Genomic DNA, 17,852 nt, shown 5'->3' with positions numbered 1-17,852 from the left:
TTACGATCAAGTCCTCAACTGTACATATATTTTGGACAGGAAATTATTTTTTTGCCCCTACTTTTTATACCCACATTATGAGCAACTTTCCAACCGGTTCAAACAATCGGTCATTGCAAATTAAAAGCAAAAATGAAAAAAAAACTTACTCCTGTAGAATTTGAGATTGAGTCCTCTGAGAATTCGCCATATATAAATATATTTATGTATATCATTCGACATGTCGTTTGAATGAGAGTTACAACCATACATACAGATACATACGTATGGTGCTCCTTTCTCGGTACAGACTTTCATTCAGTCACATCTATTCTATTCTACTAAAACCATACAGCAGGGAAATTTCCTGTTAACCAGTGTACAGTACAAATATAATAATGAAACTCCCACAAAGGAGAATCATTTTCTCTCTCTTAACTCCTTCCTCAACAAGGACAACCAAAACCACAACTATAAAAACCATCGTAGTTGATCCATAACTTCACTCACTCTCTCTCTCCTCGTTGTTTCCGATTTCTGGCTCTGGGGGATTCTAAAGGTTAGTGGCTTTCTTCCCAATTTTACACAATTCTGTAAGATTGAGATTTCAGAATGAATGCGTTTATTTCGGTTTGTCTTTTTCTTTATGAACGATGTAATGTGAGTAGGACTGTTTGGTTGGCGAGAAAATGTTGGAATATATTAATATACTGATTTTGAAATGTTGATTTTATGGTCGAAAAATGAACTATTTTTTTTTTGTTGGTTGATAATACTTGAGAATTTTAGTTCTTTATAAAAAAAAAAAAAAAAAAGCAACGGCCATTTTCATTTTATGTACAATTGGGAAAGAACTTAAATGCTTGGCTTCAAGCGGAGTGGTAGTGTTTGTTATTGTGTTAGGCTTTTGAAAGTTGCATTTTCTATCATATATATACCTTCATATTGATCAGTCCTGAAAATGAATGCAAGGGAGGAATATGGAGTTTCTGTATTATATAATTTAGAATAAGTTGTGGTTTCTGATTCTTTTTCCCCAAATGTGATTAAGATGTATTCATGTCTATTCGTTATTTGTAATATTTTTTTTCCATTCCCATTATTCAGGGATAGAGAGTGATGTTTATTCAGTTATTTTTAGGCTCTCTCGAGTATGTTGTCTTTTTCGTATCAGGTTTATAAGGCTTTCTTATTATAGTACAATGCTCATTTGGAGTTTGAATCTTGCAGCTGCTTAAGGAGAAGATGGAATCAGAAAAAAAGGAAAAAAATACTGTGGTAACTCAAATCAGTATCGGTGGTTTCGACCGTGGTGTCAAAGCAAAAGACCTCGTCAATTTCTTGGAAGATGAAGTTGGGATTGTTTTCAGGTGTAGGTTGAAAACTTCTTGGACGCCTCCAGAGTCCCACCCAAATTTTGAGGTCATTGATACTGCAGATCTTGAGAGAGCTGATAATAACAGTATAGAGCCTCATGCTTTTGTTCATTTTGCCTCGCCTGATTCAGCAACTGATGCTTTAAAGGTTGCGGTCTCTGGCAATCTTATGATGGATGGTAAACCACTAAAGGTAAGTTTGGGACCTGAGAATCCATACAGCATGAACCAGAGAAGGAGAACTATTAGTCCTATGAAGATACCTGATGTGCTTCTTGAGATTGGAACCTTAGTCAAACGAGATGAATTCTACGTTGCCTGGAGTGGAGCTCATAGAGGGGTTGATTTTCTTGTAGATCCTTTCAATGGGACATGCAAATTTTGTTTCACCAGGGATACTGCTTTCTCATTCAAAGGCATGGCCAGGCTCGCAACTATGAATTGTGATTTTAAGGTGGAGTTTTTGGTTAGGGATATTAATGAGATTAAATCTTACAAGGATACATCATATTTGGTAGTTCTGTTGCAACTGGCTTCATCACCACGGGTTTGGTATAGAACTGCTGATGATGATATTGACATACCTGCTCCATTTGATTTGTTGGATGATGATGATCCTTGGATACGAACAACAGATTTTACTTCTAGTGGGGCAGTTGGGCGATGCAATTATTACAGAATTTCAATTCCACCTCGTCATGGGGCAAAGTTGAAAAAGGCCATGGTTTATCTTCAACAACAGAGGGTGCAGGAGAGCAACTTAAAATCGCCTCTTAGGATCCGGAAGGAACCTGATTATGGGATGACCTTGTCAGATCCTTTCTTCTGCATTCACTACGAGAAAGACATTCAGTTTGAGATAATGTTCTTACTGAATGTTGTCATGCATAAAGGAATATTTAATCAGTATCAGCTGTCAGATGATTTATTTGATTTACTAAGAAGCCAGCCAAAAGAGGTCAATGTGGCTGCTTTGAAGTACATATCTTCCCTCAAACGCCCAGTTTTTAATGCCTATGAAAAACTAAAATGTGTCCAAGAATGGTTGTTGAAGGATCCTAAACTTTTGAAGATTCCTAGACAGTTGGATGACATTGCTGAAGTTAGAAGGCTGGTTATCACCCCAACTAGAGCCTACTGTCTTCCTCCAGAAGTTGAACTCTCCAATAGGGTTCTTAGAAAGTTTAAAGAAGTTTCTGATCGATTCTTAAGAGTTACTTTTATGGATGAAGGGATGCAAACCATGAATTCGAATGTTCTTACCTACTATACTGCTCCTATTGTGAAAATACTGACATCAAATAATTTCCCCCAGAAAACAAAAATATTCAATAGGGTCAAGAGCATTCTGACTGATGGGTTTTATTTGTGTGGTCGCAATTACTCCTTTTTGGCCTTCTCTTCCAATCAATTGAGGGATCGTTCTGCCTGGTTTTTTGCTGAAAATGAGAGAATAACTGTCTTAGACAGCAAACGTATAACTGTCTTAGACATCAAACGTTGGATGGGGAAATTTACCAACAGAAATATTGCAAAGTGTGCTGCTAGAATGGGTCAGTGTTTTTCTTCTACCTATGCTACAGTAGAAGTTCCATCAACAGAGGTTGATTTTGACCTTCCAGATATTGAGAGGAATGGTTATAACTTCTCTGATGGGATTGGTAAAATTACTAGTGATCTTGCAATAGAAGTTGCGGAGAAGTTAAAGCTTGATATAGACCCACCGTCAGCTTATCAAATTAGATATGCTGGCTGCAAAGGTGTTGTTTCTTGCTGGCCACCAAAGGGCGATGGGATCAGACTTTCTTTGAGGACCAGTATGAACAAGTTTCAATCTAACCACACTATACTGGAAATCTGTTCCTGGACTAGGTTTCAGCCTGGTTTTCTGAACAGACAGATTATAACTTTGTTATCAACGTTAAATGTTCCTGATGAAATATTCTGGAAAATGCAAGAGAGTATGGTTTCCAAGTTAAACCAGATGCTTACAGAAGCAGATGTGGCTTTTAATGTTCTTACTGCTTCCTGTGCTGAGCAAGGGAATGTACCAGCAATGATGTTAAGCGCAGGTTTCAAGCCCAATTTAGAACCTCATTTAAGGGGTATGCTAACCTGTATAAGAGCTGCACAGCTTTGGGGCCTTAGGGAAAAGGCAAGGATATTTGTTCCATCTGGGAGATGGCTTATGGGTTGTCTAGATGAGCTAGGGGTGCTTGAAGGAGGCCAATGCTTTATTCAAGTCTCTACACCATCACTTGAAAACTGTTTCTCAAACCATGGTTCTACATTCAGCAAGAGAAAGAATAATCTTGAAGTAATCAAGGGTTTTGTAGTGATAGCAAAAAACCCTTGTCTTCACCCAGGAGATGTAAGGATTTTGGAAGCCGTTGATGCCCCTGGTTTGCACCATTTGTATGACTGTCTTGTTTTTCCTCAAAATGGTGATAGGCCCCATACAAATGAAGCTTCTGGAAGTGATCTTGATGGGGACCTCTACTTTGTTACATGGGATGAGAATCTTATTCCCCCAAGCAAGAAGAGCTGCACTCCTATGCAATATGATCCAGCACAAGCAAAGACTTTGCCACGCGAAGTCACTCAGAAGGTAAGTATCTTTCACTTTTTAATGCTATATTTCTGGAATGTGAGAGATTTAAAATTGCTAAATCTCATTGTGATATTATGTTAAAATGTTTTCAAAAGGTTACAATCATTTTGATTTGTTTAATTGTTTTATCAACCAAGAGTCTCATAAGTTGGTGTTGGAGTCTACTATATTTTATTAGTGGGATCGGTCACTAGAATTCTTTCAAAATATGATGTTTCTGATATCCACTTTGTCGTAAAAGATTACATTGCCCCATAATAGTACTTGATTACTAAGATTTTTATGATTTTCATCATGAATTTTCTAATCCATTGATTCATCTCTACTAATTACATTCTTTTAACACTTATATCTATTTAAGTTTTCTTTTATGGTTTATATTATTCCATTTATGGAAATACTTTAACTGTGTCTTGTTTATTCTGCAGGACATAATAGATTTCTTTTCAAGAAATATGGTAAATGAGAACCTTGGGGCGATTTGCAATGCTCATGTGGTTCATGCTGACAAAAGTGAGCATGGTGCTATGGACGAAAAGTGCATTAAACTAGCTGAGTTGGCAGCAACAGCTGTTGATTTTCCAAAAACTGGAATTATTGTATCAATGCCTCCACATTTGAAGCCAATAGAATACCCTGATTTTATGGGAAAAGAAGCATATCAATCCTACCCTTCGCCTAAAATTCTTGGGAGACTTTACCGGGTGATTAGAGATGCATATGATGAAGACGTGTCAACATCTTCTGCACTGAATTTTGCACCCAAGGATATCCCCTATAATGCAGACCTTGAGGTTTCAGGAACAGCCAATTTCATTAACGATGCATGGGATCTCAAATGCTCTTATGATGGGCAACTGAAGGGTCTTATGGAGCAATATAAAGTGAGGAGGGAAGAGGAAGTTGTGACTGGGCAAATTTGGTCCATGCCAAAGCACAACAGCAGGAAGCAAGGGGACCTCAAGGAGAGACTGAAGCATTCTTACAATTCATTGAGAAAAGAATTTAGACAAATGTTTGAGAAGATGGACCCTGATTTTGAGCACCTTACTGATGAAGAGAAGAATATCTTGTATGAAAAGAAGGCATCAGCATGGTATCAGGTTGCATACCATCCTAATTGGGTGAAGAAAACACTTGACATGCAAGAGTCGGATTCAGTTGAAAACATAGTGATGTTAAGCTTCCCATGGATTGCAGCTGATTACCTTGCTCGCATCAAGATTAAGAACTGTGGAGTTGAAGATGTTGACACTACCAAGCCGATCAACTCATTGGCAAGGTACCTTGCTGATCGGATATGAGGTACCTTGTTGATAGGATATGACCAGATTTGAAGCCCCCAAGGTTTGTGGTGGCAAGGCCATTCTGCCAATTGATTTTCCTTTAGAAAAGGCTAATAGTTCTGCTGTGCTCTTCAAAAGAAACAGAAGGACAATGCTATGAAGATTGGAACTTAGTCCAATTTATCTTCCTTTTGGAGATAAATCTATGTTAAGAGTGAGAGAGAAGGGTAAGTGTGTGGTAGCATATTAATTTAGGTAATGTTGTGTTATGCTTTAGCATTATCAGCATTGATGATATGTCACCCTGTACTGTTGTGTTGTATTGCAAGATTGGTCTGGGAATTTATGAGTTCCATTTGCTTTACTATAAGAAGGTTATGTGGGTAGTGTTATCATTTAAGGCCGATGTTGTTTCTAAAATTTCAAGCATTCCTATAGCCATTAGTATATAAGCTAAAAAAAAAAAAGGGAAATATCACACATGCATGCTAATACCCTCTAATTATTATATATTCCCCATAACTATTTATCCCAAAAATGTAATTTTGTAATTATTAAACCCATCTCCCATTAACATCCTCTTTCTCTCTCTCTAAAACTATCTCTCAAACTCTTTCCACCCCTCATTCTCTTCCAAGATGGCACCACCACAACCACTTCAAAGTGGCAGAAAACAACCTTTCCACGCCGCCACTGTCATTAGCATCATTTCTCCATTGACGCTGCCAACATCCACCATTGACACCTCCACCACTATTGAAGCACCCCATCCAAGCTCTCTCTTCATTTTTTTTTTAATGTTAGTGATGAAAAATCTAATCGAGAATATAAACCCAAGAAAAGAATGACTTAAGGCACTAATTTATAGATTTTAAACATTTATGTATAATATTTTTGGGTTTTATTTGAATTTTTGTTAAGATCTAGAACTCTGAAAAATTGCAGAAAAATGACGCCTAACGATGCGTAACAAAACACATGCGGTGCCGTTGCAATATTGCCTTGAAAATATTGTTTTGGGAAAAAAATGATGCCTAACGATGCTATTGTGATTCTGCTGCGATACTATTGCGATGGTGCCTTGTAAACATGGTTTTTAGGCAAACAAAAAATGATTCCTAACGATGTCATTGCGATGGTAAACTGGAAACATGATTTTTGGCCAAAAAATGATGTCTAACGATGATGTTGCGATGGTTCCTAGAAAACATGGTTTTTGGCAAAACAAACAATGCATAACGATACATGACGATACTGATGCGATGGTGCATCGTTATGCATCATTGTTTGGCCAAAATTCATGTTTTCAATACACCATCGCACCAGCATCGTTACACTTCGCTAGACATTGTTTTTTGGCCTAAAAACCATATTTTCAAGGCACCATCGCAACGACATCGAAATAGCATCGTTATGCATCATATTTTTTGTGCCAAAAATCATGTTTTCAATGTACTATCGAACTGACATCGTTAGGCATTACTATGTTTTCAAGGCACTATCGCAATGACATCGCAATAGCATCACGGAAGCATCGTTATGCATCATTTTTTTTGGGCAAAAACCATGTTTTTAATGCACTATTGCGCTTGCATCGCATCAACATTGTTAGACATCATTTTTTTTAGCTGAAAACATATTTTCAAGGCACTATCGCAACGGTATCGCATCCGTAACGTTATGCATCGTTAGGCGTCATTTTTTAAGAAAATTTTCAAAGTTCTAGATCTGAAAAAATTTTTGCAAATAAGACCAAAAAATCTTATACATAAGTGTTTGAAAACTATAAATTAGTGTCTTATGTCCTTTTGTTGGGTTTATTTTTTGGATTATATTTTTAATCATTAAAACTTAAAAAAAATGAAGAGACAGCTTGGATGGGGTGCTTCAATGGAGAGGTGGAGATGGCGTTGTCAATGGTGGATATTGACAGCTTCAATGGAGAGGACGATGCTAATGGCGGTGGTAGCGTGGAGTGGTGGTGTTCTGCCGCCTTGAGGAAGTGGTTATGGTGGTGCCATCATGGAAGAGAATGAGAGAGGGGTGGAGAGAGTTTGGGAGATAGTTTTAGAGAGAGAGGGAAGATGTTATTGGGAGGAGTAATTGAGTCCAATAATTACAAAATAATATATTTTGGGGATAAATAGTTATGGGGCATATATAATAATTAGAGGTATTAGTATGCATATGTGATATATCACTTTTTTTTAGCTAATATACTCATGGCTATAGGAATTCTTGAAATTTTAGTAACAACATCTGCCTTAAATGATAACTAAAAACAATAAAACCAATCCAAATTGAGCTCACCGATCTAATATAATCCAATTATTGGAATTAGATTAGATTGACGGGATTGTAAAATATCCAATTAAAACTGATCTAACCCAATTTATACATTATATATTAAATTTAATATAAATTACTTACAAATTAAAGCATATATGTAAGTGATTTTTTTATGAGTTATTAAAATTTAGGATAATTAGGATTTTTGCCCCTCCGAACTATGATCTATATATTATTGTGCTCCTAATTTTTTTTCAGGCAATTAAAAATTACCCCCAAACTATTAATAGTATTGTAAGTTGGGACTTCTTTTAAGTTTCATCCCATATGGCTAACTGAATGCTGACGTGGCTGATCACTGATGTGACATTGCTATGTCAGCGCCACATGTATAATTTTAAATAAAATATAACTTAAATTAATTTTAAATTATAAACAATATCATAACTAATTTAAAAGTTATAAAATATTTAAAAAAATATTTTTGAATTCAAATTAAGATTTAAAAATAAAATAAAACAAATAAAAGATTATCAATTAATTTAAAATACAATTAAAACTAATTAATCTTATTAAAAGAATGAGAATTGTGAAAATCAAATAGCCCTAAACTTTGTCTCTTCTTCTTATTGTCGACTTCATGCAAAACCAAGGGGGATGTCACAGGGTCGGACGAAGCTTCGGGGGAGTCCAGTTGGGGGCCAGATCTGAGATGGGTTCGGACGAAGCTTGGGCACCTACAACTCGAGGGTCAAGGACTAGGGAGGTCGCGAGGGTGGTCGTCGTAAGTGATGGAGCATTGGGCAACAGGGGAGACCAATGGAGGGCGGCTTTGCACAAGGTCAAGAACAAAGGGGTTTTCTATTTTTTTTACCTCTTCTAGATTTCCATTTATTGAATGGAATTTGAGCAAGATTTGTTTGTATTTATTGGATTTGAGTTTGAGTTTCAATTTTAGGTTTAATTACAATTGGGTTTATGGGTTGTATTTCAATTTATTTTGTAAGGCATGTTGTATTTCAGATCTGAGTATGTATTGATTTGGTAATGGGTTGGTATTATGGTTTTGAGTTAATTGTTTTTTTTGTTAGATTTCCCAAATTTTGACGAATAGTTAGAACTCATAAACAAGTAATAAGAGTTTGGGAAATTGATCTTTTACATATGAGTTTGATTGAATTTTTTTGTTAACATTGTTTAATTTTTGTTTTAGATTTTTAGATAAATAGGTTTTGCACAAGTTTAATCACTTAGCTAGGGGTACAGATGGCATATGAAAATGTAGAAAAGGCAGGCGAGTAGAACATCTAGCTAATGATGATGTGAGCAGCTCGAGTTAGGACTTAGCAGTACGACATTCAGATAATTATCAGGTCACCTCTTAGGATGACGATCTAGTCTGAGACATGTAGTGGCCAGATCCCCTTTAGGGCACTCTGAACTTAATCTGAACTAAGGTTTGGATTCCCTTCGATCCCTAGCTCGATGAAGATGTTTAGCTCGTGGAAACCTAGTCATGACACATAGCAAAGGATCCCGAGAGACTCAGAGGCACTTTGTACACTCGTTATTGTCCAGGCTATATTGCACATTTATTATCCGAGATAACAGAAGTAATTTCTGTTAGGCAATCGTATCCCTATGTAAATGAGAATGATCTTCATTAAATGTTTACCATATTTATACACACGGTTACCCAAACCTGTCCAGGGAATTCCATTATAAATATTAGAGATAATGGATAGGAAAAGGGACTGCTTTTTGTAATATAGAAACTCTGCAAAAATTGGGAGAGAGTAATAATATTGTCTCGTGGACTAGGTGGATTTTAACCACTGAACCACATAAAATCGTGTGTGTGAGAAATTGTTCATATAAGTTCATTATGGTTTGAAAATAAGCACTAATATCCTTCTTATTAGATTTTTAAATCTATTGTTGGCGAAAAACCACGTCAACAGTTTGATGATTTCATTAAGAGCAAATTAGTGCTTAATCTTTTACAAGTTTCATTCAACATTCATCATGGTGGTTACTCGATCGATGCATGACAACGAAATGGAACAGCCTGGTGGGCAAGAGGTGCATCATACAGCCGTTCCCACCGAAAAGGGCCCAGATGTTCAACAACGTCATGGGAAGCAACAGGTGGGCCAAGACGACACTGGGAGTTCAGCGTCACGCCCACCAAATCCTAATCCAGGATATCTAACAACCATCGAGATGGAGAATGCCCAATTAAGGAGCCATCTCGCTAGGGCTAACAGACAGATCAAGGAGGTCCTCGCTCGGTTACCGCCTCTTGCAACTGATGCTAACGTCGGAAAGAGGCAAAGTGGGTCCCATAGGAATATTCGACCCATTCCCAGTCGTTCTATCAGGACTGCCACTCCAAGCTTTGTACCTTCAGAGTGAAATCACCAGAGTGCTCAGTCCACTAATCATCACAGGAACCATCATCCACATGCCAGTCGGTTGGTTAGAACTGCGACCCCCAGCTCCGTGCCTTCCGCACAGATTCCAAGGAATGTCCATAACAACCCATTAGGGCGAGTTGGGACAAATTCACGGAGACAAAACAACCCAGCAAATCCGCCTGCGCCGCGATCAGAACCATAGGCACAAAGAACTCAGGATATTGGGGTAGAACTGAGGCGGGCTAATTTAGTCCATCCTGATGGGATGAGGATAGCCTCAGCGATAAGACATCCGCCATCAAGGGTTAAACATCCTACACCATCGCACCCACGGAGAGATGCTCCAGTTCATGGAAATGGTAGGAGAAATCCTCCCCCGTCAGTAGACACTTACATCTCATGAGCATGTGTTGATAATCCAGGTCCTTGATCTCAACTACGAATCGTAAGCTTCACAAATGGAAGTTACTGAATGGAGAGCCAGCGTGGAGGAAAGTCTGAAAGCGACCTGAAGAATCATCTTAGTTTAGCACAAAGTCCTCGTTCCGACTTGCGTGATCATCTGAATTTGCAAAGGAGGTATCGAGCTTGTAATGATGATATGAGTTATAGTCAACACGGGGGAGGTCTGTCTATCGTATGCGACAATGGGAATGTCTCGCCTAACCAAGCTCAAACCTGGAGGGAAAACAACCTATCAAACACGTACAATAGGACGGGAGCTGATGAGCAGCTACCAGCTAACCTAGAGACCAAATACCCAACCCTCGAGTGACTGGCTTTGATGGAGGAGAAAATGAAGAAGCTTTTATTTGGAAAAGGAATTGATGACTGTGATTCTGATGAGGAGCTTGAACCTTTCGCCCCGAACATTGCAGCAACTCCGTATCCTATTGCCTTTAGGATGCCGACCATGCCAGCGTTTGATGGAAACACAGATCCATCTGACCACATCGGGATGTTCAATACGTTGATGATGGCCCACAATGTCGGGTTTGACCTAAGATATATTTTGTTCCCCATGACTCTGATCGGACCTGCCAGACAGTGGTTCAAAAAGTACAAAAAATATTCGATAAGCTCGTGGAAGAAATTGTCTTCCGAATTCAAGAGTGTTTCGAGCTTCAAAGGAAACTCTCGTAGAGGCTGGCTCATTGGCCAACACAGCAATCTGGTGAGTCCTTGAAAGCATATATGAGTAGGTTCGCCAATGTTCTAGCACGAGCTAGAGACACTGATGATAGCTCCAAGCTCATGGCCATGAGAACGGGAATCCTGGTAGGAGGCGATCTATGGTAGGAGCTCCATCGAAAAGGAGTTAAAAGTGTAGATGAGTTCTTGGACTGAGCTCAAGAATGGATAAACTTGGAGGAGGCGTGATCTGCTGTTGTGGGAACCAGCCAGGCCCCTATTTAGCCGGCTGGAGCAGTGAAAAATGTTGCAGCTACGACTCAACCTGTTACCCAGAATAACCAAGCAGAAAACAATAAAAGGAAAGGGAATGGTGAGGGCGAAAAGAGCAGCACAAAGAAGAACAAGCCCGTGGAAAAATTCAAGCCCATTTATGCCACCTACACTGACGTGACGGATACATGGGAACATATTTTCCTGGAGAAACTCTAATCACCTTCCGTTGAAGAAACTAGAGCCTTTAAGGCATCAGAGGGTGAAGAGAGATCCCTCAAAGTTTTGCCGATACCACAATGCATCAGTCATAATACTGATGATTGTCGACAATTGAAGGACGAGATCGAAAATCTCATTCGGACTTTACCGTTAGCCCAGTGCACCTGAAACTGAGTTGCTCCCAATTAATATACTAGGCAGAATTCTCGTCCAACTCTGGAAAATCTGATAGGTCAGCCTAGGACTCAGATGGATCAGGAGAACTGAGTTGACCCTCCTCCAATAGTAGGAGGAGATATAACTACTATTGCCGGAGGTCCTTATTTGGTGGGCACGAGCAATGGAGCCCCGAAGAGGTATATATAGGAGCTAAAAAATCACAACGTTATGGAATTTATCTCGGAGTAACGGTTATCAAAACAACAGTGGTTGGAAAAACAACCAATCATTTTCACGGAAGAGGACGCTAGCCACATTCAGTTCCCACATAATGACCCGCTGGTGGTAACCGTTCAGCTTGCTAATCGAAGGGTACGAAGGATATTGGTAGATAATGGGAGCTCAGTAAATGTGCTTTTCAGGTCCACCATAGAAAAGATGGGATTATCCGCAATCGATCTAAATGCGACCTCAATGACACTATACGGATTTTTCAGGTGAAGGAACGATGACCATAGGGACAATCAAACTGGTGGTCATGCTAGGGGATGATACGCGAACTGTTACTAAAATACTTGAGTTCATTGTAATCGATTGTCCGACTGCGTATAACGTGATTTTGGAATGACCCGCATTGATGGTTTTTGAAGCCATTGCCTCGATCTGACACTTGGCAATGAAGTTCCCCTCAACTTCGGGTATATGCACAGTAAGAGGAGACCATCCCACCACCCAAGAATGCTACAGCATAACCATGAAGGATAAATTATAACCTAGGTAGTAGGCAATGGTCATAGTCGAAGAAGGTGAGGAGTCTTGGGTAATGAAAGTTACCCATGGGACGGAAGAACCTCGAGAAGGAGATAACGAGGTCGCTTAATAGGACGACATTGATCCGCGAACAGGAAAAGATAGATCTAAGCTCAAAGCTACGAGGGAACTCGAGGAAATCAATATCGACCTGGAAACACCTTCAAGAGTTGTAAAAGTTGGGAAAAATCTTGAAGCTGAAAGGAAAAAAAGAGCTGGTCGAATTCTTGAGGAAGAACCTGGGCGTCTTTTCCTTGTCGCATGAAGATATGGTGGGAATCAGTCCAAGTATAATAATGCATAATTTGAACTTGAACAAGAATGTGCCTGCAAAGTCCAAAAAATGAAGGCTTTTGGGGAGAGTACGGTCGAAAGCATTAGACGAAGAAGTAGCTCGCCTAGTTAAATGTGGATTTATCAGGGAAGCAAAATATGCGATCTAGGTTGCTAACCCCATTGTGGTCCCGAAGTCAAACAGGAAGTGGAGAACATGCATTGACTTCTCCGATCTCAACAAGGCATGTCCTAAGGATTGTTTCCCATTACCTAGAATTGATCAGTTGGTAGATGCCACAGCCGGTCACGAACTCATGTCTTTCATTGACGCATATTCTGGATACAACCAGATCACGATGAACCCTGCAGACCAAGAGCATACCAGCTTCATGACTGAGCATAATGTATATTGCTACAAAGTTATGCCATTAGGGCTGAAGAATGTCAGTGCTATGTACCAACGAGTAGTCAACAAAATATTCGCTAACCAGATCGGGAAAAATATGGAGGTGTATATCGATGATATGCTAGTTAAATGAAAGACTGCCAGCAACCATGTATCCGACCTTGAAGACTGTTTTGGCGTACTAAGGAGGTACGACATGAAGTTAAATCATCAGAAGTGCACTTTCAGAGTTTCGTCGGGAAAGTTTCTGGGGTTTATAGTCAACACAAAGGGGATAGAGGCAAATTGAGAGAAAATCAGATCGTTGTTAGAAATTCTTTCGCCTAGGTCGCACATGGAAGTACAAAGTTTAACTAGAAAGGTGGCGGCCCTTAACCGCTTCGTTTCAAAATCCATTGACAAGTGTCTCCCATTTTACAACTTTCTTAGAGGAAACAAGAAGTTCGAGTGGACCGAACAATGTGAACAAGCATTTCACAACTTGAAAGTTCACGTGGCTGAACCCCCCGTACTATCGAAACCATCATCTTGAGAATGTTTGTTTCTGTATCTGATTGTGACGAAAAATGCGATTAGTGGTGTGTTAGTTCGAGAGGAAAATCAGGCGCAGAAACTAGTGTATTATGTAAGTAAAGGACTTCTCAGAGTTGAGTCCCGATATCCATTAATAGAAAAGCTCACGTTCTGACTTATTTTGGCTTCAAGGAAGCTTATACCATATTTTCAATCCCACACTATCCATGTCTTAATCGACCAACCTTTAAGGTACGTTTTGCAAAAACCTGAAACATCGAGACGTCTACTAAAGTGGGCCATCGAACTCAGCCAGTTCGAGATATTATATATACCATGCATAACAATCAAGAGTCAAGCCCTCGCTGACTTTGTGGCCGATCACACAGGTTTTCACGACGAGTCGATGAGAGAACCAGTGCAGGAGTTGTGGAAAATCTTTGTTGATGGATCCTTTAATGAAAATAGATCGGGAGCTGGGATAATTTTAATCTCACCTGAAGGGCATCGATTCCATATATCTCTCATGTTTGGATTTGAAGCATCCAACAACGAAGCCGAATATGAGGCTCTATTGGCAGGGCTAAGGGTGGCGAAAGAGCTAAAAGCAAAGGCAATCTAATGTTATAGTGATTCCTAGCTCGTAGTCAATCAGATATTGGGGGAATACCAAGCTCCCAGTATCAAGATGGCGACCTACTTAGCCAAGGTTAAAGGAGAGCTGTCTGAATTCGAGTTTAGCTCCATTGAACAAGTACCCTGCAAGAAGAATTCCAATGTTGATGATTTGGCTTGACTTGCTACCACCAAAGAGGCAGATACACTGAACGTAGTTCCGGTGGAGTTCTTGGAAAAACTGAGTATAATAGCAGAAACGCTTGAGATCAGAATGATTGACATAAAATTGACCTGGATGACCCACATAGGGGAATACCTCACAACTGGTAAGTTTCTTGACAATTGAAAGGGCACAAGAAAGTTGCTATATCAAGATCCGCGATATGTTATAATTGAAGGGACTCTATATCGACGAAGGCATTTGCTACCCCTCCTATGGTGTGTTCTACCCGAGGAAGCGCATATTATCTTGCAAGCAATACATGAAGGCTTCTATGGAGACCTAGAGTAATCTCAAGACGGGTGACCTCTTGGTAAGTTTTCTCAGGAAGCGTGCGAGTGAGGACAAAGCACACTAGAAAGACTCGTGTTGGTTTGTGGGGCTAGTCGTCATTCCAGGAAGTAGCCATAGTGACGTGGGGCGTTACAACCTATGCTTTCTCAACCGCTGCAATACCCAGCGTAAATGCTGTTCATGATCTGTCTCTGACTGAGAATACACCAATATGTCATCAATAAACACAATCACGAACTTGTCCAAATAGTCCTTGAAAACCCTATTCATCATGTCCATAAAAGTTGCTGGGGCATTGGTTAATCCAAAGGACATCACTAGGAATTCATAGTGTCCATATCTCGTGCAGAAAGCGATCTTTGGTTTGTCCTCCTCTTTAATCCTTAACTGTTGGTAACCTGACCAAAGATCAATCTTATATAACACTGTCTTTCCCTGTAACTGGTCAAACAAGTTGTCGATCCTAGGTAATGGGTACTTGTTCTTAATGGTCAACTTATTCAGCTCCCTGTAATCAATACACATCCTTAAAGATCCATCATTCTTCTTGACAAACAACACTGGAGCACCCCATGGTGAGAAACTAAGTCTGATGAACCCCAAATCCAGTAACTTCTGCAACTGAATCTTCAATTCCTTCAACTCTGCTGGAGCCATTCTATAAGGTGTCCTAGATACTAGCTCCACCCCTGGTGCCAACTCTATAATAAACTCGATCTCCCACTGTGGCGGCAACCCTGGTAAATCTGCTGGAAATAAATTTGAAAAATCACATACCAATTTGGTCTCACTCATTCCAACTGGCACAACTCTAGAAGTATCCACAATGCTCGCTAGGAATCCTATGCAACCTACCTACATCAGGTCTCTAGCCTTTAGTGTTGAAATCATAGGTACTCGCGGTTCAATAACTGTCCCCAGAAACACAAAGGGTACCTCCCCTTCTGGTTCAAAAGTCGCCATCCCGCGCTTGCAGTCAATTGTCGCCTCATACTTCGATAACCAATCCATCCCTAGAATCATATTGAATTCATCCATCGCTAACTCAATCAGATCAACAGACAACTCTCTACCGTCTATCTCTACTGGCAATGCTCTAGTCCATCTCCTAGAGACTACCAGTTCCCCAGTCGGCAACAAAGTCTGAAATCCCCTAGCATATAACTCACTAGATCTACATAGCTGATCTATCACTCTAGCAGACACAAACGAATGAGTAGCCCCCAAATCAATCAATGCAGTAAAAGAAGAACCAGCACTAAAAATCTGACATGTCACGACCGAGGGGCTAGCCTCAGCCTCAGTTTGAGTCAAGGTAAATACTTTGGCAAGAGCGAGGCTGTCGCTCTGCTTCGGCTCCTCTTTCTTAGCTTATGGGCAGTCCTTCTTCAAGTTATTGACACTCCCACAAATAAAGCAGGCCTTGATCATGCACTCTCCCTGATGTCGTCGCCTGCATTGAGGACATACTGGAAAACTCCTCCAGTTGTCATCCCTGCCTTGACGGCCACTAAAAGCACCCTGTGCCCTCCTATCCAAGCTAGGAGGAATGAAAGAATCTAGGGCCTTTCTCTTCTACTCACTGAGGCCACTACCCCGACTGGATCCGGTAAAAGGAGGCACCGTCCTCCTGGCATTGCGCCTAGCAGCACCTTCTCTCCAAATCTGATCCTCGGCCCCCTCAGCTGTAAGGGCCTTGTCCACTACCTGGGCATACGTAGTAGTCTCTAGATCCAAAGTAATCTTCACATCATGGGCAATCATAACATTCAATCCCCGCACAAACCTATCCCTTCTTGCTGCATCAGTTGGCACCAAATTCGGCGCGAACTTTGCCAACCAGTCAAATCTCAAGGCGTACTAAGTAACTGTCATCCGGTTATGAGTTAGGTTGGTAAACTCATCAACCTTTGTAGCTCGGACTGCAACACTATAATAATTATCATTAAAGATGTTTTTGAACTCTTCCTAGGTCATAACTGCAACATTTCTTCTATGTGTCACTACATCCCACCAGATGCGGGCATTCTCTATGAACATGTAGCTGGCACAAGTTACCCTTTCGTTCCCTTCCACCCTCATGAAATCCAAGATGGAAGAAATCATATTCATCCACTGCTCTGCCCGCAGTGGGTCTGGTCCACCCTCGAAGGTGGGAGGATGTTGCTTCCTGAACCTCTCATACAAAGGTTCCCACCTATTCTCCATAACTGGCTAAACTGGAATTGGTGCCACAACCTGCTGAACTTGCAACCCGGTGCCCTGAGGGGAGGCCTATTGCCTTAGTTGTCGAAGCTCTTCCTCTGTTCGGTGTAGTCTGGCTTCCATGTCGGCAAACAACTGTTGGCATTTCTGCGGGGCAGGTGGAGGGTCCTGACCCTGGTTGTCATCCTCGGCCCTACTACTGTGGAGTCTGGCTGATTGTCGAGGCATCTCAACCATATGCCTACAATCAACGATGCCACTTATCAGGCATGATAACAACATCCAAAACCACCTCCCAATTCACATCCACCAAACAAAAACAGCAATCCACAGTACCCAAATATCATACAACACTCAAGGGGCCATGCCCTAGCATCATGCATATGTCAACACATTCATCATGCTCTATATAAAATAATCAGGCAAACAAGGTATTCAAGCACATAATCAAGCATACAATTCAATCATTACCAACCAACCCTGAGTCGAGCTTGTCACTAGCAATGAGCGTACATGTTCGGTAAATCTCCAAGAGCCATAAACTTTAGCTCGCTCTGATACCAAGTTGTAACTCCCTACTTCCTTAGAGCCATTACTAAGTCAGTTTTAAAAGTGCAATTAGCTCGCTAATCGAGGTTTTAGGTTAAAAGTGTAGCTAAATTGTAATAAAAGTCATATAATTGAAAATGTAATCCTTCATTGAAATTACAAAGCGTTATACATTTGGGATCCCAAAAATTATTGTTCAGAAATATTTACAACTCAAA

The 17,852-nt window shown here is 40.3% G+C and overlaps 1 protein-coding gene across 2 annotated transcripts; it reads left to right on the top strand.

The window, feature by feature from the left end:
* The first annotated feature begins 296 nt into the window (after positions 1-296).
* On the top strand, positions 297-5,652 carry LOC133777934 (RNA-dependent RNA polymerase 6). 2 transcript variants are annotated; one of them, XM_062217696.1, is made up of 3 exons: positions 297-538; positions 1,210-3,963; positions 4,395-5,652. In XM_062217696.1, exons 2-3 carry the CDS (start codon positions 1,225-1,227, stop codon positions 5,268-5,270), a joined length of 3,615 nt encoding a protein of 1,204 aa, XP_062073680.1. In that variant the 5' UTR covers positions 297-538; positions 1,210-1,224; the 3' UTR covers positions 5,271-5,652. The 2 variants fall into 2 exon arrangements, with proteins under 2 accessions (XP_062073680.1, XP_062073681.1); XM_062217697.1 differs by having other exon boundaries at positions 297-572.
* Positions 5,653-17,852: the final 12,200 nt, after the last annotated feature.

Source organism: Humulus lupulus, chromosome 5 (genome assembly GCF_963169125.1).
Source record: "Humulus lupulus chromosome 5, drHumLupu1.1, whole genome shotgun sequence".
Classification (NCBI taxonomy): Eukaryota; Viridiplantae; Streptophyta; class Magnoliopsida; order Rosales; family Cannabaceae; genus Humulus; species Humulus lupulus.
This window is presented reverse-complemented; position numbering and strand designations above follow the sequence as displayed.